The sequence below is a fragment of the Odontesthes bonariensis genome, chromosome 18 (assembly GCF_027942865.1).
Source record: "Odontesthes bonariensis isolate fOdoBon6 chromosome 18, fOdoBon6.hap1, whole genome shotgun sequence".
Classification (NCBI taxonomy): domain Eukaryota; kingdom Metazoa; phylum Chordata; class Actinopteri; order Atheriniformes; family Atherinopsidae; genus Odontesthes; species Odontesthes bonariensis.
Genome location: NC_134523.1, coordinates 17,728,610 through 17,755,984, shown reverse-complemented (window position 1 = coordinate 17,755,984; position 27,375 = coordinate 17,728,610). Strand labels below are relative to the sequence as shown.

The window sequence follows — 27,375 nt, the reverse complement described above, 5'->3', positions numbered from 1 at the left end:
AGTTCTTCGTTTCTGCAGTGGCTCAGTCTTCGGCTCAATCCTAATTCCTCAACTTGGCCCTTCCGCTCCATCACGCAGTGGTAAGGTACTACTTTTCTTTCAGAAATAAAAGGAGTAATGCTCATCCAGCCACCCAAATAGACCCAAAATCTCACCAAAACACCAAGCTCCCTTAAAGAAAAGAGGCACCTAAGCTCTGCAAAATGCAGGTGTAGGACCGAGCAGAGGAAATGAGAATCGCCCTTTCTCTTTAAAAACCTCCAAAGGTGTTAGATTCCAATCAGATGACATACTTGCCCAAATCACTTTTTCTACTTCACAATCTCCCGTGTGCTCTTGCGAGTGAGCACCGGATCGTTATGGGGGAATATTCCTCATTTTAAGACTGGGAATAATACCCAAAGGTAGTCATTGCACCATCAATACATGTAATCGCCTCCAGCTTTACGCTATTTCAGACAAAAAATTGTCACCTCCTCAGAGGCTCGTGATTACTGATGCATCGATGTTTCCGCCGATTTTCAGTTGGTGACCACACTTTATGAAGACACACAATCACATTTTTTCGCATCCACATAAAGCTTTGAGCCAGACACAGCGTGTAGGTTGAATGTGAATAACTTTGCAGCTTCTTCTATTACCACGCTCATGGAAATGGGCTGAGCGTACTCCTGTGACTCCATTCCCATCCAAAATGAACACGGCATATTCAACAGATCTAATATGTTAATTTCCCGCACACTCTTACTAATTAGGCAACACAAGAAACTAGTTCGGCTGAGCGTGTGTTCAGAAAAAGTCGGGTTTTGTGAATTTCAGGCTTGAGGAACGAGCTGGACGCTACAAACACTGTGATCCATAAGGCCATCAATTTTAATGACTGAGAAGCTGTTCGGTTACAACTATTAGCATTACAAACAAAAGGCGAATTATCAACACGATGCAATTTGTTCGTACACATCTAAAATTTATCTACACCTACTGTGACGACCCCTCCGCTCCACTAGTTGTCCCTGTTCTCTTTATTGCTTCTTCCCTTCTGCAGAGAGGAAGGCGGAGTGCTCGTCAGACTGATTGAGCCACACCTGGGGCTTGTGCTTCAAAAGCTCCCCTCTTGCTAGTTTCGACCCCTCCTGACTTGTGGTTGACTTGCAGGGCGGCTGCTGTTTTGTTGTTTTGATCGCTTACACATTCACACACTCAGGCATGCATACACGACTGACAACTGACTTCCACGTTTCTTTAGTTTAGATTATTTTGTAAATAAAAGTAAATGTTTGGAAACTTTCGTCTTTCTCCCATTTTTGTTGCAGCCTTAGAGCCGGGCTGTGACACTACAAACGCTGCCTAGGAACCAAGATTATAAATTCCATTTTGAGCAAAGACAAAGAATGTTGTGCAGAAATGCCTCAGCTCGCGAAACAACATTCAGTTTTAACTAAATTCCATCTAGGGCCCCATTAGAGGTTAGAACAGCAATTACATGAACTATTTGTGTTTAAAACAAACCTTTTCTCCTCTTTGGAATTGCTTTGGTCAAGGTCTACCTTGGAGCACAAGGATATCCCGGATAAATGGTGTTTTAATCACTGAATTAAAAAAAAAAACAAGGTGTTCCTCAGCAGAATGTATAATTACTAACGGTCTCTGCTGAATCGAACTGGGGCCTGAGCAGGTGAGGCCTCGCGTCCCCGTCTCGTCTATACATGAGAGCAGACCCAATTAGGGCCTGGTGCAGTATGTTGTGGCTGTCTGAAGTCAAAAAGCAAGGTTATGTTTAACAAGTGAGCGATCCTTAATGTGTGTTCACTGTAGCCGCAATCCATACACTGTTAATAAACTCAGGTCTTAATGTTCCTAATTAGCCAGCGCCTAGGAGACCTAAGTTTCTCCAGCCAATCTACTTCAATGAAAAATCAACCACGTCTTGCCTCTCGGCTGTGAGGATTTGGATTCTGTCTAATGGAGCAGTATCCTTCGATTTACAACCCTAATCTTGTAATTATGAGCCACTTTGAACTCTGTAGTAGGACCCATGCACCCAAAATGCTAAAGATGAATGTGATGAAGACCTGTTATCATGCGCTCTTCTCAGGAATCTTTGTGCATAATTCATCAACACTTTTCTACAATATGGTAAATTAGCTTTCGCAATATGAAAATTAAAAAAAAAACTGACGAACACCGTTGGCAAAGATGCACTTGATGCATCTATGGAGACGACGAGTGGTTTACTGGCCTGAGAGCTCAGTGTAGTTACCGACTGACACCTCAGTGTAGTTACCGACTGACACATTAAAAGACGCCGTCTTTCCTTATCTGCGGCTCGAAAAGAAAAAGCAACTGACAGTGGTCCCTTTGGGAAGTTGAAGGTGGGTGTGAGAGGGAAAGGGAGAGGGCAACTGGACCGGTCTCAGCAGAGAGGCACTCAACTGTCACATTTACTGGTATCCAATAGTCTGTCTTCCAAATGGTGCAACCCATCTGAGTACTTACAGATTTAATGCTCTCATACACAATTAATGAGGACTGTCGAGATCATTTGTGTGACTGTGAATATAATAATAAAAAAAAAAAAAGTGGGGCAAAGTAAAGCTGGATTTACAGTTGACGCGTTTGTCACGGCGGTGGCGGACCGTGACGTCAAAATGACGTTTCATGCCTGGCGCTTGCCTTGAAAAGACTGACAAACCGGATGGACCGATGTGAGACCAGGTTCAGTGAGGAAGTGCATTTATACAGGCAGCTGTACGAAACTGCAGGGAAACAGCACAGGGAGCACGTAAACTCCCAAAACTGGTGGACAGAGATGGGCAGAACTTTGGGGAAAGAGGGAGAGTTCTGTAAGAATGTGTGGAAGAAGCTACGGGACAGATACGTGAAGGCAAAGAAGAGGGCAGAGACTCTGTTGATGCCGGGGGCTTCAGACCGTCACCTCTTTTAACTGAATTAAAAAATTTAAATTATCCGAATACTGCAGCAGTATAATTAATGACAGTATTCCTGCTCTTCATTGTTTTCTTCTCCACTTTCGTGGTTGCAGAATAGTGGTAACCCTAACGTAGCAGCGCCACCTCTGTGACGGAGAAAATTGCAACGACTGGCGCATCGATTTGCGCCACTATCTATAGCCGGCACGAAATCGTGACGTCATCAACACCGCTCATGCTAGCAGACGCGGCAACCATGCTAGAGCCTTAAGGATAAGGGACGGACCAAAGAACAGAGACATGATGTGAGAAAAACTGAGACGGATGATCTTTCATCAAGATGTGATGAAACAATGAGGCAAAGAGGCAGTCCAGTTGGGTTTCAGAAAGCAAGGAGACGATCTAACGTTGTAGCTCCTTTTAAGTTTTCTAAAACAGCCATCAATTACGATTCAAGATGAACCCAGTGCTCATCCTCACTGCTGCATGTTATGACAGCACAGGCTCGTTATGGGGGAAAAAAAGAGCTCTAACAAACATTTTAGGATTCTGAAAGCAATGTGGGCGGTGAAGTAAATACCCTGCCTCTCTGAAGCAAACCTGTGTTCAGAAAATGATCCATCTCAGTCGTGCAAACAAGTGGGATTTTCACAGTAAATGAGTGGGTGGCTTTCTGTTACTTCAGCAACGACCATCCCCAAGCTTCTGAGCATCGGGTTAAGTGTTCATCTTGATCATTTTAGTTATTCTTAGGTCAAATCATCTCTGGCACCTACTTTTTCCAAGCGTGAGGATTTTCTAGTTCATTTCATTGCCTCTATATTAATTTCTTTTTGGGACTGTTGGTTGGACAAACCATTTGAACGGGAGATTTTTGGCCTGAGACGGACTGGTTTTGAGCATTTCAGAGGCATCTGCAGTAGAGTCGGCCTCATCAGTTAATATGGAAAACTTTGAGCCCTACCTTTTACAATGGCTCTGTTAGAACTCCTTTATGCATCAACCCCTAAATGCTTCATGACTTTGCATAGATTTGCATGTTATATGGAGAAATATGCATAATATGGCCAGTAGAGTGACCCCTCCACCTACCAACAAAATGTGTGCACGGTCCACAAGGTACAAGTCCACAAGGTTCTCGTGCCACTTGCCATCTGGCGCTACACTGCTTCCAATCCAACTGCGAGTTACAGTTCACCGATTAGATTCCCAGTATTTATTTTTTAAAACACCAAAAAACCGTCTGGGCACTGTCATTTTTTAGCAAACAAAACTCAAACAGCAAAAAGGGTGCAGGCTACTTTCAGCTGTGAATTAAGTCCCCTGAATTTTTACATTTTGAATTTAAATTCATTTAAATTATTTTATTTGTTTCTCTTTATATTCTTTTATGTATTCTTAATGCTTCTTATACTCCCTGCTGCAATGCTTTTATTTTATGTGAAGCACTTTGAATTGTTTTGTACATGAAATGTGCTAAACAAATAAATTTGATTTGATTTGAAGCAACAGCGCATTTAAGGAAATACGGCTCAACTGAAACGGACTCGAAAATGCTTAAATGGAATAAGTCACAAAACACAAAAAATGCTTCTTCAGGGGCAAAAGTTGAGGTGTCGGGCGGAGAGAAGTGATTTGACCTTGCACACAGTACTTGCTGGTAAAATTAATTTATCATTCTTGACAATAAGAATAAAAATAGCCAACATAGACCTCCGTCTTTTATATCCTTCTTTGGGCTCCAATACACCAAAACAACGGGAGGAACCAGCCGCAACTCAGTTGAAAGAAAAGGTGCCAAGAGAAGCTGACAATGGCAACAGGGCACAAAGAGACAGACATTCACCAACTCTACAGATGTCCCAGATAACCGAGAGTCATTACCAAAAAAACATGAATGTGAACCGATTCCAGTAAAACGAGCATCCTTCTTTGGTGTCCTGAATGGGGACATTTTTTTCAATGACAGGTGTAGCTGCTGGAGGACAGATCAGGACATACTTTAGTGACACAAATCATACCCACTGAAAGCGTTTAAGGCCATCTCTTCTAAGGCCCGACCGATTATTGGCCCCACTGATATATCGGGCCGATATTTAGCATTTTGGTGATATCGGCATCGGCCATACTTTCCATAAATTTCCACAGATAAGTTTATATAATTTTCACAACCAATTTTGCAGCCGTTTCATTCTGAACGCGTCTTCTGCTCTCGCTCTCGCCACTTTGAGTTCATGAGCATTGCCCCGCCCGTCACAGCATCTGATTTGTTTGACACACGGAATACAACCAATCAACACGCAAGGCTGCGAACGGTTTCAAGGCGGCCGTGGCGCAAGTTGGGGGCGGGGTGGTTACTGAACGCTGTGAGCAGTTTCAAGGCGGCTGCAGTGCAAGTGGGGCCGCGGTGGTGGCAGTACTACTTGAAGCAGAGAGAACAAACTCCCTTCAAGGTAAGCATATACGAAGCCTTATCCCTTGCCATAAGTCACAAACACACCAGCGTTGCAAAAGCACAGCACCACAACGTCTTTACTAGTGTAACTAGTAAGGATAACCAGAATGACAGCGAATACTCCTCACTGAAACAGTTGTCCATAAAGCAGTCTCAGCATAGTGTACAATCATTTTTAAACCCCCACATGGAAATGTGAACGTGTCTGTAGTTCTACACGAAAGGTGGACTGAAAGCCATGGTCAATAAAGACCAAATAAAACATGTTTGTTCCTGAGACTAACCATTTGTTAGTGCAAGCCTGCTAGCTACTTGGTAGCCTGCCGGTGTGAAAGCCTATCTTGTTCCGTAACAACTGGTTACCCAGCACGTTAGAACCAACAGTGATTGGTCGTAATGTCCCTCTTAATTAACTTTAATAGAATTAAGTTTTGGCCAGTTGCTGCGTTTCAAACATCTGGAGTAAGATCTTGTTACGGGTAGCCAGACAGGCTGTCACACCACCACCAAGTAGCGAGCAGGCTTGCGCTAACAACCATGGTGTTAGGTGAACAACTTCATGAAGCCGTACACGACGCGACTCAGGCCCTAAAGGCACATTGCACGTTTAGCCTATTAGTTACTTTATTATGCGTTGCTAAGTCCTTTGATATCACACCAGCGTGTTTAAATGGTCAAAGTGCTGGCAGTTGGCCGATCTGTAGGGAGTTTGTCCAGACATTAGATGTGCGCTAGGTACAATGATCCAAATACTTCTTTGTAAATCGCCTTTATTTGTGACGTGAAAACATTATATTAAACTCAGACCTAAATGCTTTTGTTTCACCTCGCTGTAATGCTGTGTGATGCTATAAGCAGCTCCCTACACTTGATTTTAAGTTCTCAGTCAGTTCATTTTCTATTACTTCTTAATATAAAAATAGCATATATTCAAGTATTCTCATAGCAGGGAGTGATTTATTTTTTTATTGATAATTATGTATTTATATTATTATTTTATTTCCCGTTTTATTCTAAGTTATGTTTGGCTTTATTTTACAAATGCTGCTGGCAGCTCCCTGCACTTTTCATTTTTACAATTAAAAAGACTTACTGGATATGAAAGTTTGTGTCAGTGTGTGCTATTTTTAATTTATCGTGAATAATGTTTCTATTTATCGGTTGCACATATCGGTTATCGGCCTCCCATTTCCATAATTATCAGTATCGGTCTTGAAAAAAAACCATATTGGTCGGGCCCTAATCTCCTCATACTGACTCAGCTCAACAAGAAGCCAACGTCTGAAGCCATACAAGCTAGATTTTACTCAGCCCTTTCACCTTTTAATCTGTTCTTCTGCAGGTTTGTGGATCTGCAGTTGTATTGTCACACCGAGGTTTGTGTCCAGCTCCGAACCTCAGCTGTAATTCGGCGTGAGTCCTTGTATTTTCTATACCGGTGCATTGTTTTAGCTTAAGGGTAGGATGGGTAGGACATGGAAATATTCAAAGTAATGTTCAAGTGGAAAATGAAATTACTCTAAAAGCTGCACTAAATTCCAACAGAGGGGGGGAAATCAGCACAGAACAATGTAATTTGTCGCAAATCAATCATGCGTGTATCACTCTGCGGTCAGCTGTTTTTTCACTCATACATTACAGAAATGCCACTACAAGTGTGCAGAGCGAAGATTAAAGCTGGGCGTGCTCATTTGTATGCAGAAAACAATGCACTGTGCAGCCAAGGAATCTTGCAAATGTCATGAAAATAAACCAAAGACTATGCACCTTCCAATTCTGATTACCAGTGTAATCATGAGTTTCGGCTTCCGCCCCCTGGGAACAAGGCTTAAAATGAGTATTTATGTACTGCAACAGGACCAGCACATTCATTATTAGCTAGGCTTCACATACGCAATTACCTGTAACTTACAATGATTGCTTGTGAGGGAGGAATGTTGATGAATGGGTTCCACTCTTTGGGATTCCTGTGTTTGCCTGAAAACTGCAGAAACATCTGCGTTGGACATGGCCGCAGCTCTGCCCTGGACCGGTTTGGTGAAAAATAATAATGCAATGTGCAACATCAACATCTCACTGTTTCAACTGAGTTTATACTACACAGAGTCCGATTAGAAGCACCATGGTTCAGGCTCCACCTCGGCAGCTCTTAGCTTGATCCAGTGTTCGAAACACGCTGGCAAACTTTCCAACATTTATGTGGCACTGAAGGCCTTTATCACGTCATGCTAATGGATCATTAAGCGGCATAATTACAGCTCAGACCGAGTTGTTATGAATGGGAGGGATGTAAAGGCATTTTACCCACATAGATATCACAGTTCACAGGTCTGTAAGCATGATGCTCTGAGCAGCATAAAAAGGTTTGAGCAGTGACAGCTGCTGGAAAGTAGGCCGGATACGGCAGTCGAGGGGAATCTGTCAAGCTAACACTGGATTGTGACTTAAATCTATGATGGCTGGAAGAGGCTTACTGGGCTCTATGGTATGCCGCTGCTGACATGGTTGCCCCCAGAGAACCACAGAAATACCTCTCCATGGAGCTGTACCATTCAAAGTTCCTACCCTTGTTCCTTCGAACCAAAAACTGCCACCAGTGTGGTGCTCAGGCTGCTTGGGGTTAGGCTAATATAGAAGCGATGCACTAATCACAAACACATTTTCTACGCATCCGCTTTTGTCAAGCCAAGATAAAAGCACAAAGGCAGCCAAGAAGTGTTCTTTTCCCATCAACACCCAACATGGCATCGCTCAGTATTCCCGAGCCACATGGGATTTGTAATCCCCCTGGGGTTTTTCCTTCATAGAAGAGCCTGAACCATTTCTATAGGTCTGCTAGACCAGTCCTGGTCTTAAACTGCCTCAGCTGAGTGGAACCCAGATGAGAGATGGATATTACTCGACAACTCTTACTAATATAGCAATTCATATTGTACTTTAAAATGAACATATCATAGAAAAATCCCTTTTTATGCGTTTTAAAGCCTTTGTTTGGGTCTCTGAAGTGAATACTAACCCAAAAAGTTAGAAAAACCAACCTGGCTTTTTATTTTAGATCAATTTCACATTATTCCCACATAACTTAAAATTCCCACTTCCAAAGTGTTGAAACTCTCTCTCTCTTGGTTTTTACTTTGCGATTAAAATGAAATCCCATCACTGTATAGTTCATTTAAGAACTAAATTAGCCAATTATGCTCTAACCAATACTTTGCCCTATGTTTTATATCCCAACAAGAACCTGATTTCTAATTGGTGTTTTTAAAATTTTTACCAATCGGAACTCAGTGATTGCAATTTCCCCGTTTTGCAACATTAGAACAAAAAAAACAAACCTCGTCAAATATTGCCCATGTAAGCAATATTAGCTGCTCAAAATGTCAGAACAGACGAATGGAGCAACGTTGAAGTCCAGAGGTCATTCCGGTCAGCAGCGGTAAGCGCACACAGTGACTGCTGATGATGAATAATTGGAAAAACTTGCTGCAACATCACAATTTCCCTTTTTCATTTCAATGTTTGGCATTTCCTTTGTGGAGTTGGTGTGTGGTGGAGGAATAACCTGGGTGCCATTATGTTCCTTGGTGTGTGTGTGTGTTTTAATAACTTGGATGGCTCAACACATGACTCCCAGTGCCCAAAACCAGCTGCCCATGGTCAAACTACAGTCAAGGGACACATAAGCTTCTGAGAGCAAAGTTGGCAGGCTTGTGCTCTCAGACGGTTTACTATATGCTTTTTTGGGCAGAGATGGGCTGAATGTAGTGACACAGAGGCCTAAAGCGTTTGCAAACTAAAGAAAAAGGAGTTGAGGCTACATCCATCTGTGATTTTTTGACCAAAACATGTCACAGACATTTCATTAAAGACCTCAGGAAATTGCCGGCTTGTAAACAGTACTGTTATGGTTCTTAAAGAGAATAAAGCAGGAGTCTGTTATCTTTAAGTTTGAATGCAGCTACCACGCTAAATCTGTTCCGAGTGCCCTGAAACTAAAATCCTGATGCTAACACATCAGGATGGTTTGTGCTAGTTAAAAAATTAGCACAAACCAACAGCTGAACAACCAAAGGCTAAAGGGCTACTTCTAGATCAACAACTCATGTTTGTATTATTGCGTTAACTCTGTGCTGGTTCTCAGCTGTTAGCATTCATAACACACCAGGGGCACGGAGAGAAAATACAAGGAAGCTGAAAACGATGCATTTCTTATCTTGTGTAGCGATGTTGGGCATTTATATATATATATATATGTATCAAATATGGATTTATCAGACGTTCTCACAGTCTCAATAAACCTTAAACCTCGAATGTAGGGCACCACCTTCGAATGAAGGAAAAACACAAAATCTTACGATCCTGGTATGTTAAATTAATGTTTCAATGAATAATCAGTCTCATATCTCGCTACTTTCGTGAAAGTTCTCGTTTGGTTGGAAAAACATTACGTAAAGCGGGCTTTGCAGCGGCCTGGACGGTTGCTTCTCTTCACCGGGAAACGGGAACGCTGGTGCCAAGGACTTCACTGTGCAGGATGATTAAACTCGTCCGAGTGTCAGAGTTGGTTGCTGGCTTCTCTGATGAAGTGAACTTACGTTCACAGAAGGTTAACAGAGGTTGCTTGGAGTTGGCTTTCTTGGTAGGAAAAACTGTGATGGCGTGCAACAGCGGAGGTTAGAACGTGCAACGTAAAAAGGACATAGATGACGATGGACGAACAAAAACACAGAAAGCGTGTATCTTCAGACTACTTCATTCTGTTTCTATCTTTGTTCGGGTCTTTCTTTCTCGTCTTTCTTTGGGTCCTTGTCATCCTCTTCCTTCCTTCTGTCGTCTTCTGCACCGCTCATACTCTCCTCATTCTACTGTCTTTCCGCTCTCTCTTGAGACTCTGGAAAACTCCCAAAACTCTGGTGAGCTCTTCTCTGCTCAAATCATCTCTACATCTCTTGAAATCTCTGTTCTAATCTCTGAAAAACTGAACAACTGAACATCAAATCAAATCTGAGTCTGGGTTCGTGGGCTCCGTGGTTTGACTCGCAGAGGTGGGGCATGACGTAGGCTTACACTACTCTTTCAGCCAATGATATGCCTGAACTGTGGTGACGTCTGCCTGGGTGTCTCTGTTTGAGGTGAGATCTGTTTTCATTCATGTGGGGATTCCTGGATAAAACAAAGAAACTCTTATTTCTCCATTACTCCGTCTCATAGAACATTTGTCTCAGTGATTCTGAAAACACCACAACTTGTTAAGATATGCAGATTAAAGATATAACATAGACTTGGGATATAAAGACATCAAATAACACAACATGATACAGATGATTATGAGTCTCAAAATTCAGATGAATATCTGTAAAGTCGTGACATGAATAGCGAACCACACAATGTTAATTTTCTGTGTTAACAATGGGGATACCAAACAATAACAAATAGATACCGAAGGGACATCGTTAAAAGTTAAATTGTTGCATATAACTGTCCGGTTTACTGAGTCCGTGGGGATTTAAATGTTCAACACTACAGACCACTAGGGGGCAATGTGGTTGGTCATTTTCCAACAAGGGTATTTCTTTGTCAATATTTAAGCCAGAATCGTACAAATTGTCTCTATAGGCATCTTGTGATCTAGCTGGAAACCTGAAAGAAATTGTATAAGGTTATCAAACACATTTAATACAGTTTTAAGATTTGACTAAGAGTGACTCTGGGTAAAGTCTTTTCAGTTTGTGTTTAGCCATCTGGTTCCTTATCTGGGGAAATGGGTATAAAGTGTCAACTTCGATTTATTGGTCCAGATAAGATAGGTAAGTCTCCCACTACTCCAAAAGAAGGGTTCTTTGTTCATTTAAGCTTATTCCAATTTATGGCAAGTGTCTGTTGCTAGTTCCACTCCCAAAAAGCTTTCAAAGGGCCGAAGGTTGTTGTAAATTAGGCAGTTTGTCTCTCTACTTTGTGTAGAATTTCCGATCTGTTCTTGCCCAGAAAATAAACATCCCCCACAGGAATGTTGGTATCTTCAGAGGTTGAGGGCTTCTTAATCCAACACTGAGACTGCTACACTTGTATATGAAGCACTCTCACTTCATATTTCGACTGCTGGCTGGTGTTTTTGCTCGAACATACTGAAGACTTCATGCATTGCTCAATGTCAGCATCAGCTCTGGGGAAGTGTAACCACACATCTGAATGTTTAATTCTGTCTGCCGTTGTCATTACCAGCTGGTTCTCTGCAGTGTGTGAGAAAGCACACGCAGTCTGAAAGGGAAACCTCTCCTCTGCATTGAGAGCAGCAAAAATGCACCTCATACGAGCGCCCTGACTTTTGAAGAAAATTAGAAACCGAGCTGGAACAACAGCATGTGCAAATTCACGTTTATGTAGAATTAATAAACAAATCTTTTCTTTTTCCCAGTGCGACAATACAATCACAAAAGAGCTTGCTGATGTGATGGACTGAGGTACTGCCACATTAACAAGAAGTTGGAGTTCATTCACTCAGTACCAGTTCCTCTCTGTCACAAGCTGAAAAGGGCAATCTATCAATGGCTGCAACTTTAGTTGATGAATGAGATTCGTTGCATTTTACAGTATGGCGCAGAGCAAGCTAGTTAACACTGGAGTCAACGTCCTTTTGAGCAAACTGAGAAACATTATCAGCACAATGCAGGGCTGCAATCCAAGCTGGAAACAAACCGCTGCACTCGGGTCATAAAAAATTAAAACACTCTGGGTGATATGGTACAGCAGGGGTGAAACCAGCAGACCCGATCTGACCCATTTAGTAACTCGGTTTTCGTGATTAATCCTAGGGGTGGGCGGTATGCACCGTATCATACCTTATGCAGTATTTTTCACCAACAGTAGAGATTTTTTTGCCATACCGTATACCGCTCATGAGTCCTGTAGATGGCAGTAATGCAAAGTTTTGAACATCCGCTTGGATATGCTGGGCGACAGTAATCGCAAGACAAGGTAACACGAGTAATTTGTTTTACCACCTGCGGGCTAACCATGCTCCGGAATATGAAACGAGTCAAAGCCGGTGTTCTGTCGATTTCTGATACTTGTCGAGATTTGCTACTTTGTGGTTTTGCGCATGCGCCGAGCCGATTTTCTAAGTTTCGTTTTCACGCCCATAATGTTTTGCTACCCTGCGTCTCAGCTGGTGTGTAACGGTAACATCCTCAAAATCCTGATTATTTTCTCTTTTGGAAGACATGTAAAGTAATAAAACACTTATCGTATTAACAAGCAGTTAGCTTAACATGCACAAATGGGGTGTCTGAAACATGACGCATATTTGAGCATGTTGAATAAGTGGAAGGCGCCTATGAAAGTTACGTTATCCAAGAGGCAGCGGCTTTTCTCTCAGAGTTTATTTGAAGAAATGTACCTTTTCTTATTTTTTAAATATAAATATAACGTATATATTTTTTATATTTCCTGTGTTTTCTGTTTTGCACAATACATTTAATTTAATATTGCTGCAAACATCTTGATTGAAAGTGTTTATTTGGTGCTATGGTAACCACTGAGAAACTGTTCTGTTGTAATTTATATACAAAAGTACCATACCGCGATATATACCGTCAGTGGCTCAAATTTTACCGGGGTATACATTTTAGGCCATACCGCCCAGCCCTAATTAATCCGTTCAAAAAAGTCTGACAAAAACCGAGGCAATAATGGAAATCCAATTAATCCGTTCCAGACACCCAAAAATATTAACAAAAAATGCATTTTATAGAGAATAACTATAGTTTTACATAAATAAATGTAATAAATGTATGTACGGACCATTTTCAACTGTACGAAAACCGAGTGGCTGTACGAAAACTGGGACAAAATTTTGACATGAAAATAAACAATCGTACGAAAAACGAGGTTTGACTGCATTTATAAAAAAAAAAAATTAAAAAAATTAAAAAAAAAAAAAAAATCGAGGAACCATCCTGCACTTTTCAAATGTAAAACACTTAGTTTTACGTAATTGGAAAAGTATAGGTCGTCATCTTAAACTTGAAAAAGTCTCTTTAAGTCATCCATTCTGATCATCTACAGGCTGAGTCGTTTAGGGATTAAGCAAACGATTTATAGATTAGACAACAGGGAAAATGTTCAGTATCCTCTTCAACTTTGTAGTAGAAACTGAGCTTAATGAACCCGAGATGGGTTGAAGGCACCCTCTGTTCCCCGTTTTCCCCACCTGCTGTTTAACAGTCATCATTATTTGTCCTGTCGTCTTCATCACTTGGAATCACAAGGCATTCATATTTGGCACATTACCTGCCAAAACACTGTCATGGGTGTTATATATTTTCAACATTTCAATCTGTACCCCCTAATGCGGCTCTGGATGTTAAAAGCAATCAAAGACGTGAGCAAACATAACACTCGAGCAGAGTGACTGCTTTAATTCAAGGAGAAACTTACTGTGCCACCAACAATCCTGCCCAAGGGGTACCAGGCCCTTTCATCAAACCAATTGAGGAATTCATAGAAGCCATTGGAGGCGAGATGGTGTGTTGATCTGTAGTTGAACCTGAAACAAGACGACAAAAGAAGAAGAGGCGTTAGTGTAAGCCAATACAACGGCCACAGGCAGTATAAATACCTCACTCACACACTTAAAGCAATAATAGATCACTTTATTTGCAGATATCTGAGGGCGTTAAAATAGACGAGCTGAGGGGCTTTGCATTGTTAGAACAGCGAAGATAAAGCTCCCGTTCACAATGTGAGCCTTTGTGGAGATGCCAAATACTCTAAAGACAGCCGCTGGTTTAAAAAAAAAAAAAAAAGAGGCATGATGAAAAGGCAAGATTTCAATGGGAACCACTGGCATCTGCAGAAGTGACGAAGATTTGATGTTCAAAGACAGAAATAACCAAAATAAAAGCCTAAGAATAAACATATGGAATATCAATGTAAAGAGGCCTCTATTCAAACTGTATCTGAGATGAGCTGAGGGTGCTGGAGCTCCGTCAAACAGCATGAAGGAAGGAGCCGACACTGTCGCAAAGACCGTTGCTAGTGTTCAGTTCAGTAGATTCCCAAGAGGCAGATTCTTACAGATAATTAATGTAGATGCATTGTGATACGATCAAATGCTTCGTGTAAGGTAATCCCTGTATGGAGACCTTGAAGCAAGCCGGAGCAGTTTGCTAAGGGACCTTTACCTGAGAGATGCATCCTAGAGAGGACACGATAAGGTCATCCGTGTGACTAATAATCTGTTAAACACTTGCATCACGTGTAGCAATGAGTCAATCCCGGCCGGGTAAGGTTACGATCGGGACACCAGGATCTCACCGAACGCTTACCAACTCTCATTTACTTATAGGCTGGTTTCAACAAGCTTGATTTGAGTGTTTGTCTTTCAGTTGGAAACCAAATAAGAAAGTAGGAGTCCTTATGATGCAAGTTTGAAGACATGCACATCTTCACATCGCATACACAGCAAAATCTTGTGTGTGGCAACACTTTTCATTACATTATACAGGCGCCTTTTCTTCATTTAACTTGCAAACATCACAAATAATGCAAGTAATCATAGTGCAGGTTCAGTATCTTTAGTATACAGTACCATTTTATGAAAAAGGTACAGTATAAAGCAACCAAGTTCAACAGTTGTTGGACTTTTTTAATGGAACATTAATAAATCCCTGGGATATTTACAGGACCGTTTGTATGTTCCACAGATTGGGAACAAATTGAGTGATTTTTGCAATGCTCTTTATTGCAAAAAAAAGACTTAATAGGATTAAATTGATCAAAAACTGCATGTGCTACACTCTCTACATCTTCACAAACCTCCCAAGACTTGTGCCACTTCAAGTGATCTTCAAAAGCTATTAAAAAGCTGACGAGTGTTTCTCCTTTGGGCTCCTCCAGCAATCACAACCAGAGACCTGAGGGTCTGAATCTGGGCTCAGAGCAGAGCAGTGCAGGACAAACAAAGCGTGCAGATGGAGCAGGGGTTGCACAGAAAAAAAAAGAACCCTGCCTGCATCAGGGCAGGGTGCGTGTCAGGGAAAATTCACTCCACAATGTTCAGCTAATAAAATTAATTCGACTGTACCAAAAAGTGGTGCATGCCCCTCCCCCAGATCTCATGAAACTAAATCAAATAAAATTCAAGCTGGTTTCAAGTGGGACGAGATACAATCTGCATTCACTCCCAGGTTGAATGCATTACGTTCAATTAAGGTCATTAGCGCAGTTGCTCGTTAGCATATCAAAACAGAGCCGCGTTACTGAGGCTAAATATCATTAAGACGTTCACAAAAAGCCAGAGCAGGCATTTCTGTGCGTGAATAAAACAACGGTAACTCACCAATATCATTAAATCAGCGCTAGATTAGAGGGTACACCGCACACAGCGGCGGTGTTCCACACATGCTGCATTCAATGTCATCAGAAACAATTACTATTGGGTATTATATGCTGATTTTAAGGTTTTATTTTAGATTTCTGATTTAGATGTTACACTTTACTTGATAAAAATAAAATAAAAAATTCCTAAGTTTATTCTATCTAAAATAACTCGAATTATTCCCATTTCTGAGGAAACTACTGTTTGTGTAAAAGTTTACAGGTTTCTTTGTTTAAAAAAGTTTCAGCAACATTAACACATTGACTCCCAAGTCACGTAAAACTACGTTTTTACTGCCCATGCGTTGGCTCCCACATGGTAAAAATACGTTTTTACTTTTTTTTTTATGGATTCTGAATCTATACATTCTAATGCACATTCTGTGTGATTTTTGTAATTATGTGATGAACAGAACTGACATAGATGGCAGTCAAAAACTGGTGTCATCATCTGGACATTTTGATCATTACGCCAATGGCTTTGCGCCAACTCAAGATCAATTTTGATAACGCTGCATTGATTGTTGTGCATTTCCGCATTCTGTCCAATCGCACGTGTCGGTTTCCAGAGGGTGACGGTAAAGTAACATAAACAAACAACAAGAAGGAGAAGAAGACACGCGACAAGTCTAAGGAGGCGGTCTTATGAACAGGTTAGCTTTGCAACATGCGACACGACGCAAATCCTCTGACCCGGATATGTAAGTATCTAAAGTGTGACAGGCTGAAAGAGTGCACGTTTCACAAAAGCCCCGATATCTCAGTTTGTTGTTGATTTTGGTGGATACCCGCCTTGGTTTAGCTAAGCATAGCTCGCTAATGGCGGCACCTAGAGACACGCAGTTTTGACCCACAAAGAGTTTAAAGTCTCAGCTTTCAAACGAGCAATAACATGTTTCAGTGGCCCTATCACATAATATGCTGTGACTGTACAAAAAATGTCAAAAAATGGTTTAGAACGCTGGGATTCTACGACATAATTCTGTAAAAAACGCCGGTATTCAATGTGTTAATGTAATCATAATGTGTAGTTTGTAACTGTATGAAAACGCAAGTATCATATTGAGATTCAGCAGATGCTCAGTTTTAAATGACTAAGATCCGTAATAAAGTCAGGACCAAAGAAATGTTGATGGGGAAATCAACATTTTATCTTCTTTTTACGGCTTCTGTTTCTCATTTTGTTTAAAAGCAACAAAAAGGAATAGATCCAATCCATGAACGTCTAAGGCAGAGCCGAGACACTGAATTTCTAAAGGCTCAAGTAGAAAAATGAAAGTATGAAAAATAAACTGGCCCACCAGGCCCAAAAATACAAAATAAAAAGAAATGCAAAGTTATCGAGCAGCAAAGAGAAAAGAGTCTTTAGCAGCTTCACCTGTGCTTTAAAAACCGATCGGTGCAAACACTGTATCATTTCACTACATACCTAACCCATACCCAACAAAACACCTCAAAAGAGACGACACTGTTGTTTGAGTGTGAGCATTTCCTTACACATCGAGGCATGCAAAGAACCACAATGTGGAGAAGTGCAAAACAGAGTCAGCGAGGTGTGAGTTCCCCCACAGAGAGGCTCCACTCCGTATGAAGATGGAACTGATCAGGCACTTTGGGCTCACTGTCAAACCCAGCCAGGCAGAAACAAAGAATTCAGAGAGAGTACTCTAAAAAAGACAACTTTGCATACTGCCCAGTCAAATCTAAAAACCCCATTTTCCAATGATCTCATGGGCAGCTGAACAGAGTGCTTCATCTCTGCCCTTGTCACTCTGACGGGACAGATAGTGTTGCTCTGCCAGTCACATTAACAATTTAATGCATAGCTGCCTATATGGTCCCGAGCCACAAAGCCCATGATGACTACAGATGCAGCCGAAGCTTCTCAGAGCAACTGAGCTTCACGATGAGCGTCACACACCCAATACAACAACACGCCTCTGATTGATATCTATGAGGTGGATGGAGGAGAAGGAATGGAAGAAAAAGACCAGAATACCAACTCCTCAGATCATATCTGAAAGCAAAAAAGAAAAAGAAAAACAAACAAAAAAGAAAATCAGGAGTCACTTCTACCTAGATCCTCTCCTGGTCCCCTGCAGGCACAATCCATTTCAATCAAGGTCTTTTTCACTGATTACCATTCTCCTGTTGAGACGGGGCCATCATCAGCAGCATGACTAAGTGGGTTTCATTGCGGTTTACGAGTTAGTTATGCCTCATTCAATATCAACTACGTTATCAGATGCATCATTGCCTCTCTCCCCCCCCCCCCCCCCCGCTAGAAAAACATCAGGATCTGGATAAACTTCTGCTCCAGGGTTGTCATCAACCGTTGTACAAATTAGCCACTTCAATGCAGGCCGAGTGAACAACCTATAGATGACCATATAGCATAAATAATGAATGAGCATAAATAAGACAAGATGCAGACAATGGTACACCTGTCAGATGGGAAGGTTTGAGCATCGGCAAGGTATTGCGTTGTTTTCTTCTTGAAGGCCGCAGTCTTAAAGGGGATTTTAGCTAAAGTGGGATTGTGAGGAGCATTTAGGAGCAGACGGTGTTATACCTGTAGTAGACAGCAGTCAGGGTGCTCGAACTGTGGAGAATAACCAGAGATTTCTGACAAAGGAGCTAAGCTGAGAGCTACCCAGAAGAAAAGCAAATTTTCTCCATGTTAAACACGTCAAAACTCAACAATCTCACAGTGGTTCCAGCAAACATGCAGTGATTTTAACAAAAAAAAAAAAAGACAAATCCCCGTAAAAGACCAGGCATGGCAAGAGTCTACTGGACTAAAGTAGAGATGGAGGTGTGGAAGGAGTTTGGCAAAGCAATGCAAAATAATCAAAAACAAGATAAATGCAGGTCGAGCAGTCAGTCGGCACTTTGCAGATACAATGCATCTAATGTACACTTCTGATGGATGTATTGCTTACAGAAACAGCACAATCCAAATAGGGGAATTATTTTCTGCAAACATTAGTCACGCTGACCAATGCCTCCAAAACCAGTGCCTTAAAATGGGTTTAAAGGGTCACAGTAACTGTTTGACTGGACAGCTGCCAAAGCTTTAACAGCGGTGAAAGTTCAGCATGCCATCACTCCACAAAAAGGGCTGTTGTGGAAGAAAACTGTGGTGCAGCATCGATCGAGGAGTGGCGCGCGTGTGAGGGACAGCCGACGGTTTGTGTTTAAGGTTAAAGATTCAGATAGAATGAGATCACGGTAAAGAAAGGAAAGGGTAAAAAATTATGCATTTACTGAGCAAGTTTCCTTAAAAGACTAAAGAAAGTATGCATTCCTGTTTGATCAAGGACCCAGGAGGGTAACCGAATTCTATGAACATGCCTTGGCCAATCTAAATTCTCTGTGATATTCTCCATGTCTCAGTTGATGTAAGGCTGTTTACTCAAACTGAAGCCCCAAAGAAGGATAACAAAGTCATCAGTAAATTAACACAAGCGTTTCTGAAACTCTTCCAAAGGAATGTGGAGCACAAAGCTCATTGTTTGAAATCAGGAGGTTCAGGAGGAGCCCCTTTAATCCTCAGCATACTTGAGAAGAGGCGGTGCTTTAAGATCCAACTCCTCCCAAAAGACTTTTCATCAAACGTTCATCCTTCACGACAGATTAAGATTACACACCTGCAAACATTTGGGATTACCAGATTGTTCCCGCTTCTCGTGCCTCTGCATGATGGATCATCGTCTCCATGTGAGAGGAGCCAAACTAACATCTGCTGGAGCCAATTAATCTGAGCTGTAAAACTAAATTAAGACATATTCAGATCGGCGTGTGAAGGGACATAACTTGAATACTTTGTAATGCTTCCAGGTCAACTCACAAAACTACTTTTAAAGGAGTGTATTTGCTCTGGTAACTCTGCATCCATCATCTTTGTCTGTGAAGGCTGCTGGGAACGGGCTCAACAATACCAGTCACAATGACATCCCAAAGACGGACTTTTAATGCGTTGTTGGTATAAAAGAACAGTCGGCTTTAAATTAAGATGCTTTCTTAGCCAAGTCAGACGAGAGGCTTCGGCCTCGAGATGCACAGGAAGGGAGCAGTTGCTAAAATGATAAATACAAATCATTATATCTGAATAACGATTGAACACAATTCTGAATCTCTGCAGCTAAACGTTCAAAACACCGGCGCAGCATTAAGAAGCATCTCTTAAATCCGCGAGCACGAAACACCCAAAATTCCTGAAACCTGAATCACTTTATTCCACCAGAATAAAAAGGCACATTGTTTTTCCAGTAAACTGTCCATTAAAAGATCGTTCAGCTATAAAAGAGTTCAAATAGACAACACAAGAATGTGTTGCAACGTGTGTTGGCCTCAGTTAAAGGGAAATGGACGAAGGCATCGCCTCGACTGACAGATCAGAGATTCTCTGAAAAAGGATTCTGCCCAAGTCATTGAACTGTGCGCATGCTGTCGGACGGATTCACCTGAAAGGTGCTGTTTTATGAAAATATTCAGTCTGAACCATGAACTAAGAGAAGTGAACCTGTATTGAATTAATATTTGCTGTAATTTCGGCCTCCTCTGCGGACCCATCACTCAAAATGCTTCCAGCAGATGTTGCATGTTTAAAGGTTTCCGGTGAGTCAGCAAACTACCTGAAAACACTGGGAACGCAGCAGCGCAGGAGAGTCTAAGTTATGTTTCTACTACATTACGGGGGATAAATGACAAAAATCTATCGTCACCAAAGGGTCCAGAGTCCAGAGAGCACTTACAGACCCAAAATGGGCAGATCAAAGCCTGCAATGCATTTCCTTACTCCTTTTGAGTTCTTTAATAGTTGCAGTCTGGTCCCGTGTATAGTTAGGAGCTTTAAATAAGATGAAACATTATCTGACAATGTGTACTCAAACTAAACAACTTGTTTAAATAAAATCATTTGTCTTTAGCTTTCACAAACTTGAATAAAAAGATCAAAATCAAACTTTTGGGCCTATTTTCAAACACCTGTTTATAATCCTTTGCTTGTATTTGACTGTAAGCGACACCCTGTTCTAATAAAAAAAAAAAAAAAAAAAAAGTAAGCAAACACCTAAGCGAAGTGACGAGACAACTTCACAGCACCATCCGTTCAAATTGTGGGTGTTCAGAAGTAATTGTCGAAACTTGAGACAAGCGCACACAAAGACGGAACAAAAAGATTTAATCTGCCGGCGCTCGTGAAGGTTAGAGGACGTTGGAACTCACTTAAATACATTTTCAAGAGGTGTATGTGGTACACAGAATCATTTCACACTCCACAGCTTCCTGCAGTCTGATCTGAGCAGCTCCAAAGAGACACAGGAACCAAACAAAGCGATGTCTCAATGTGATCTGGTGCCTGCTGTGAAGCGGTGATGAGAAAATGTGTCTGGTCAACTGAGTCCAATGAAGCCAACTCAGACATTGTGCATCTTACGTGGGGAAGGACGTCTGAGAAGATGTGAATTACCTTGTTTTACTGCACGGTGTGCACACTTGGCTGAGGTAACACACCGTCTACTTTGCTTTAACTCGTGTGGACTGACAAGTTCCGAGCACTGTCAGTAAAAACAGCAGATTGAAGGCTGCAACAGAGAGAGCGCCATCCCAAAGGAAGTGTTTTCACTCATTGGGTGGAATAGTTCAGCATCTTGCTGTTGGACTGGCATATCATATTCAGAAATGGATATATAAAAACAGTTTTCAAACTCAGATTTTACCTGAAAAATATGTCTGCTCTTCCTCAAACAACTCCTACAGCTGAGTTTACACACTGCATTTCATTGGATGTACGCCACGTTTTATTTCTTAGTAATTCAGTGGGAAGATGAGAATTTATTTCTGAGCACAAAATGAGTGCAAAAGGCTCAACTTTAAAAAGCACCATGAAGCGGTTGTTAATGACAAAGTCTACGGAGACGAAGGGGTCATCCCCAACAGGAACGCTCGAGACTATCAGCACTTGCAAAACTGTGTGCTGATGAGGAAGGAATTCATCAATGACAAAACCATTAAGCAACGGTGCTTCCTGAGTTCAATAATGCTGTACGGGGGTGGCCATGTTGCACGCAATTAACCTACTAGGACCAGGTGAGTATCGATCAGCTCCTACAGAATAAAGATGAGAAATCTGGAGCCTAACAGTTTAATACCACAGCAATTACCGCGCAGAGAGCATTCCTGGGAAAGATGGGGGGGGGGGCATAAAACAAAGTGAGTCCTACATTAAACAAAAGGTTTGACTTATGGCACCGGAATAAGTCTCGAAGAGGCTCCCTTCGTGGTTCATATTCTGCATGCCTGAACCATGAATCTTAATCTGTCAGACAGCAATCTAGTTAAGCTCCTCGCTACGAAATACCCCCCCAGCTTAGCCTCCCATCTCCTGAAAGCATCTCTGAGTGGACGCAGGGGACAAGAAATGTGACAAAACTTTGGGGATGTAAGCACTGGATTTACACAGGAATGCAAATATCCACGTTTCAACGCTTTTTCCCAGCTCCAGATGCAACATGGACAGCTGTTTACCCACTGCTAACTGAAGAGCCGATGCATCTAATCAGCGACAGCCCATTAAATTTGAAAAGGAGCGGAGTTTTCCAGGGGAAAATCAATGATCTTGGTCCAAAACGGCACCGTTTTAAGCCATGTGGCATGCATAAGGACATATGACCGCTACAAATAAAATCTCCAGAAAAAAAATAAATCCCGTCTGATGAATATGTTTAATTGACAACTGATGAGTGGACTTCAATTGCAGCAGATGTTTCTAAGACAGTCGCTGCACGCTGCATGAACACCAGATGGGAAATTAGAGATATGGTTCTCAGTCCCGGAGATTAAGAGTGCAAATATGTAAAGTACCAAAAGCAGGGAATCCTATGACATCTGCAATCACCAGTGAGTGTGCATATACACTGAAAAGGTAGGGATGTAATGTTGACCGTGCAAAACAGACAAACAGACTCAACCCACATGCTCTCATAAAAACATAGCAAATATAAATGTTCCAAAGACGATGCACGAAGAGCAGAACAGTGTGTCACTGCAGCGTTTGCACTGCGATAAGCTCAGCTGTCCCCTCACAGGAAATTCTACGTCAAGAAATGGGGATTAAAGCCCATTTAACAGTGCAAAATCTTACTTCCAAACTTCATTAACAGTCACGTGTCAATGCTTCCGAGGCCTGCAGAGATGACTGAATATCTACAGAGTTTTTCAGGGGAAGATGTGCCGAGTGCGAGAGAGAGAAGCTACAGCCCACAGAGAGCGCAGGAGATGGAGTACGGAGACACAATAGAGCGGAAAAAATAGAGAACGGGGTGAAGAAAACCATGGTCTGCTCAGGAAATTGAGCAGAATTTGGTTGAAAGCTGGCAGGAACACACATGCGACTTTGATGTATGAATCACGCAACATCATGAAAGACTAGAGAGAGAGAGAAACTGCCAGTTGCCTTCTACAATCAGGCTAGCAGAACAGACTCACCAGGAGCCATTTGTATCATGTATAGTGTAGAATTAATAACGAGAGGGACTCGTCTACATGAAGTTTGGAGAATCTCGGTGCGTCGCTTCTGTCACCCGTTAATGTGAACGCACTTTACAAGAGAAATACAACGATCGGAAGACACTGAAAATCTTGTAGTCTGAACTCGTCTCAACTCAAAACATGTCAGGCTACAATTATTCCAGTGCACTGGAAGAAAAACTCACATGGATCTCAATTCACACGACTGCACAATAAGTCTGTCGGATGTGCTCCGGTTTAAAGATTACTGGGCGCAAACATTATGCTGCAGTTTTATTCTGCAGAACACAGGATGTAGCCCGGTGAGCAACGTTCAGCGTCTCCGTGCTCACAACTAAATGAGCGAGAGATAACTGCCAAAAAGCACTATTTGGTGACAAAGATAACAGCCTAGAAGGGAGAGTACCAATTTCTTCCTCCAACACGAGCAACAGCCGAGTGTCCCACGAGTGCTGAATAATTTCTTTGAGACCGAGAGACATGAAATGACTATGACCACTTGAACTGTGCCTCCTTCGTGTAATGGGAGGTACTGGGCAATTGGGCCCTCTCTGTATGCCAACATCCTGCTCTCTAACAAAAAGACCCGTCTCCCATTCTTATTAGGCGGTACCCTGGGAAAGGGGCTACATGTGTGAGGAGCAAAATATCTTTACTCCAGATTAATTGAGCAATGACAAGGGGCTTGTTTTTGTATTTGATGTGGTGAAATTATGCATACAGCATCAGTGTTAAGTAAGTAAAAGCTCCCTTTTCAATTTCTGTTATTGTGTTAATTTTCTATGCATTTGCATTCTCAAAGGAAATTAAAAAAACAATTTCAACCCAGAGCTTTAGGTCAAACCTTATCCTTCTTAAATGCTGCAGATGCTATAAACCCAACTACAAAACGAAGGAGTCAAAAATCATGTTAACAGTCTTCAAGGCAAGCGATTCAAAATCAAGGAAAGATTTGTACTTTGAATCCATTTAATAGGTAAGGAGGGAGATAAGAAATGTGATGTTCCCAAAAGTACAAAGTCACTGAATTTCAAACAGCAGCATGTAAATCAAAGGAAATGGATGAAAGGCATACCAATTCCGCATTTAGCCGAGGAGCCCACTGGGACGGAGGCTTCTCTTTTATCAAAACCTACTGTTACCATCGACCAAAAATAGGGGAGACACTGGGAGAGAGCCAGGCTGAAACAGCAGGCAGCAGTGAATCCCAGAGAAGGGGAGAAATTACTGGCACAGAGCGGCGGCGTCATAACGGTTGGCTAATCAATTGGATATCACAAATGCAAACACTGATGGCAAACAACAGCAATAACTGCAACCCTAATCATCATCACAGGCTGATATCTCTACAGAAGGTGCTCTAAAAAGAGCACGTGTCCGACTGCTTCATGGGTTGGAAAATAGATCCTCACGGGTTTAACTCTAAAGTTTCCAGTTACACTACAGACGAGTTTCTAATGAATAAGGCAACTAAAATATGCACAAACTCCTGATTACGTACTGAAAGTGGCTCTTAAAATCCTTACTGTGGATGTAATGGAATTCAACTCAAAGCCTGTAATACTTAAAAAAAGCCAAACACTTTTTGTAGATCCTTAAAAAGCCAGAATAAATCCACCACTGTGAGGCTTTAGGCAGAAAATCCTGCAGTGAGGGAGGGCTCACCACAGCCAACTACATCATCCAAACACCTACCTGCTGCTAGAAAGGGGCAACTGGGGGGGGGGGGGGGGGGAGAAAACAATACAACTGAATGTTAAAATATACACCTGCAGACAATTATGCAGCCAACATAGTCTGTGTACAACTGTTCTGCTTTGAGCTGTGGAGTGACTGAGAAACAGCAGACAAGGCCCGTAAAGCAGTTACGCCTCATTGGTTTAAATATCAATGCAATGCGCTCAGTTACATCCCCGTCGAGAACGCATGAGACACTTTCCACAACCCCTCTCTGCAAACTCGACAATCATTAAGACGGCGTGCATACATCACGATACAAGTTATAACTGCCCCAAAGCTGCCATATCTGCATGAATGGGCATGCCACGAATCCTCGGGGGTCAATATTTGCTGCAAGGCCTGAGTAATTATACACCGTCCTCTGTACCACCGCGGTGCCTTCATCATTATTTCCTAACACATGACTGCATCTGCTGTTTCATATTCTGTGGCTGTGGGATAATGGGAGAGAACAGAGGAGCATGCCTCTCCTCTGCTCCTCTCCTCTCCTCTCCTCTTCCTATAGTGGTGACAAAGCAATGTTTCACTCTTCCACGGGGGAAGCTTTGAGCAGGATGAATTTCTAAATCGCACAGCCTCCTCAATGCATAGAGAGCAAAGACGTATGAGGTCTGTGCATGAGGCGTTTTGTTTTTTTTCTACTTGCAGGAAGAAGAAGAGCAGCCAAGAAGTCTGTTAATTGAGAACCAACTTTCCAGGGAGGCATTGTGAATAAGGAAAATACTTTAGCCCTTCTAGACTCGTCTTATTGAGCTGGGCTCAGTTTTTTCCTACAGTTGAATCAGCAACAGAGTTCTTTGCACACAATGAAGTCTTTACAGACGCGCCTATTACGCCAGTCAAATACTTGACTTCCACTCCCTGCTGCAATGCTTTTATTTGATGTAAAGCACTTTGAATTGTTTTGTACATGAAATGTGCTATACAAATACATTTGATTTGATTTTGATACTGTATGTCAAAGAGGTTTTTCCTCTTACCCATGTAAACCTACAAAACATCTGACGATTTCAATTAACTGGTTTGGAATACATAAACTGGTCAGATTAGGCCAAATTATGCCCGATATAAAAAAAAAATGTAAAAGGTGCTGTGGTTACCGGCGGCGACAAAACATCAAACGAAACGAACAAAACTAACTGCCGTTTCCTGTCGGCTGGCTTTGAGAAAAATGATGAACTGTATGAATGAAGTATTAAACTAGAAACACAGACAATGTCACGCGCAGCCACCGGCATTTTCAGGGGAACCAAAAACATAGCTGAAAGCCCTTTATCAGCCCGTGCAGATATTTTTCTTTGGAAAGTCAAACATGTTGAGCCTGAGTTTATTTAAATTTTCATTGAAAGTTATTTCAGGAGGAAGAATCATCAGAAAGGAATGCTTCAGATTTCTACAAAAGGAGGGGCACGTGCACCGATATGCACACTGGTTGCAACGACAAGTTCAGACAACGTGGTGCGGAAAGAGTCAAATCTAGGATAGTTAGATAGTTTAGTAGCACAGACACAGTCCTCCATCCCTTTTAAACAAACAAAACAAAAAAACTTGTATGCTACTAAATGCATTTTAAAATGCTGCACTGTGTTGTGTTGTTTAAATTGCAGGGGGAGCCACAGAAAATCTGCAGTAATTTGGTGAGATTTGTTGAAAAAGAAAAGGATGAAAAGGCCACACATGACTTTTAGTGCTTAGATGAATCCATGGTGCATTTCAAAGTTAAAGAGGTTGCTTCAAAGATCCACTGGCAATTCAGGTTATCTCTGCAGAGGCTGTGGATGCACATTGGCAACACAAGCAAGATAAGCCTGATGCACGCGAACCCAAAGAGGGCTCGTTTGATGTAGCAGCCCTTAATGATGCAGGCAATCTAATGAGCTACCGGTCTGATTACAGACATCACCACAGGGGGTTTCAGACCATGTAAAACACAGAAAAAGGCTACTCCATCAGAACTGTGACTCTAAATGACTAATTGCGCGAGTGGAAAAGGACATCGTTTTGTGTGTCGGAGGGAGGCAAACTTGTAATAATTTTCATTGATGCAAAGACAATGACTCTTCTGTTATTTCTCCAATTACTGTAAAATGTCACCCAAGACACAGCTTGAAGGCTTCCACACTTGAGGGGGGGGGCTTGTTGGTATATTAAAAGTACTGCAATATTAAGACGGCATAAACTCTCACGGAGCAGAAACCTTATCACACATTTCACTCTGAAAACCCACAGTTGCCCTAATCCGACTTCGAAACTTCAGCTACGATAAAAATCAAGCAGCACGAGCACTGGCTGATAATGTGTCTTTGGGAAATGCGCAGTGATAGCATCTTAGTAGAAAAC

The 27,375-nt window shown here is 41.8% G+C and overlaps 1 protein-coding gene across 1 annotated transcript in view; it reads right to left on the bottom strand.

Annotated features, from left to right (window-relative positions):
• Positions 1–27,375, bottom strand: part of LOC142368160 (dolichyl-diphosphooligosaccharide--protein glycosyltransferase subunit STT3B) — an 83,208-nt gene that overhangs the window by 40,392 nt on the left and 15,441 nt on the right. The window contains exon 2 of the mRNA XM_075450254.1: positions 13,822–13,930. Within this exon, the coding sequence (XP_075306369.1) occupies positions 13,822–13,930 (109 nt within the window). The remainder of the gene's footprint in view (positions 1–13,821; positions 13,931–27,375) is intronic.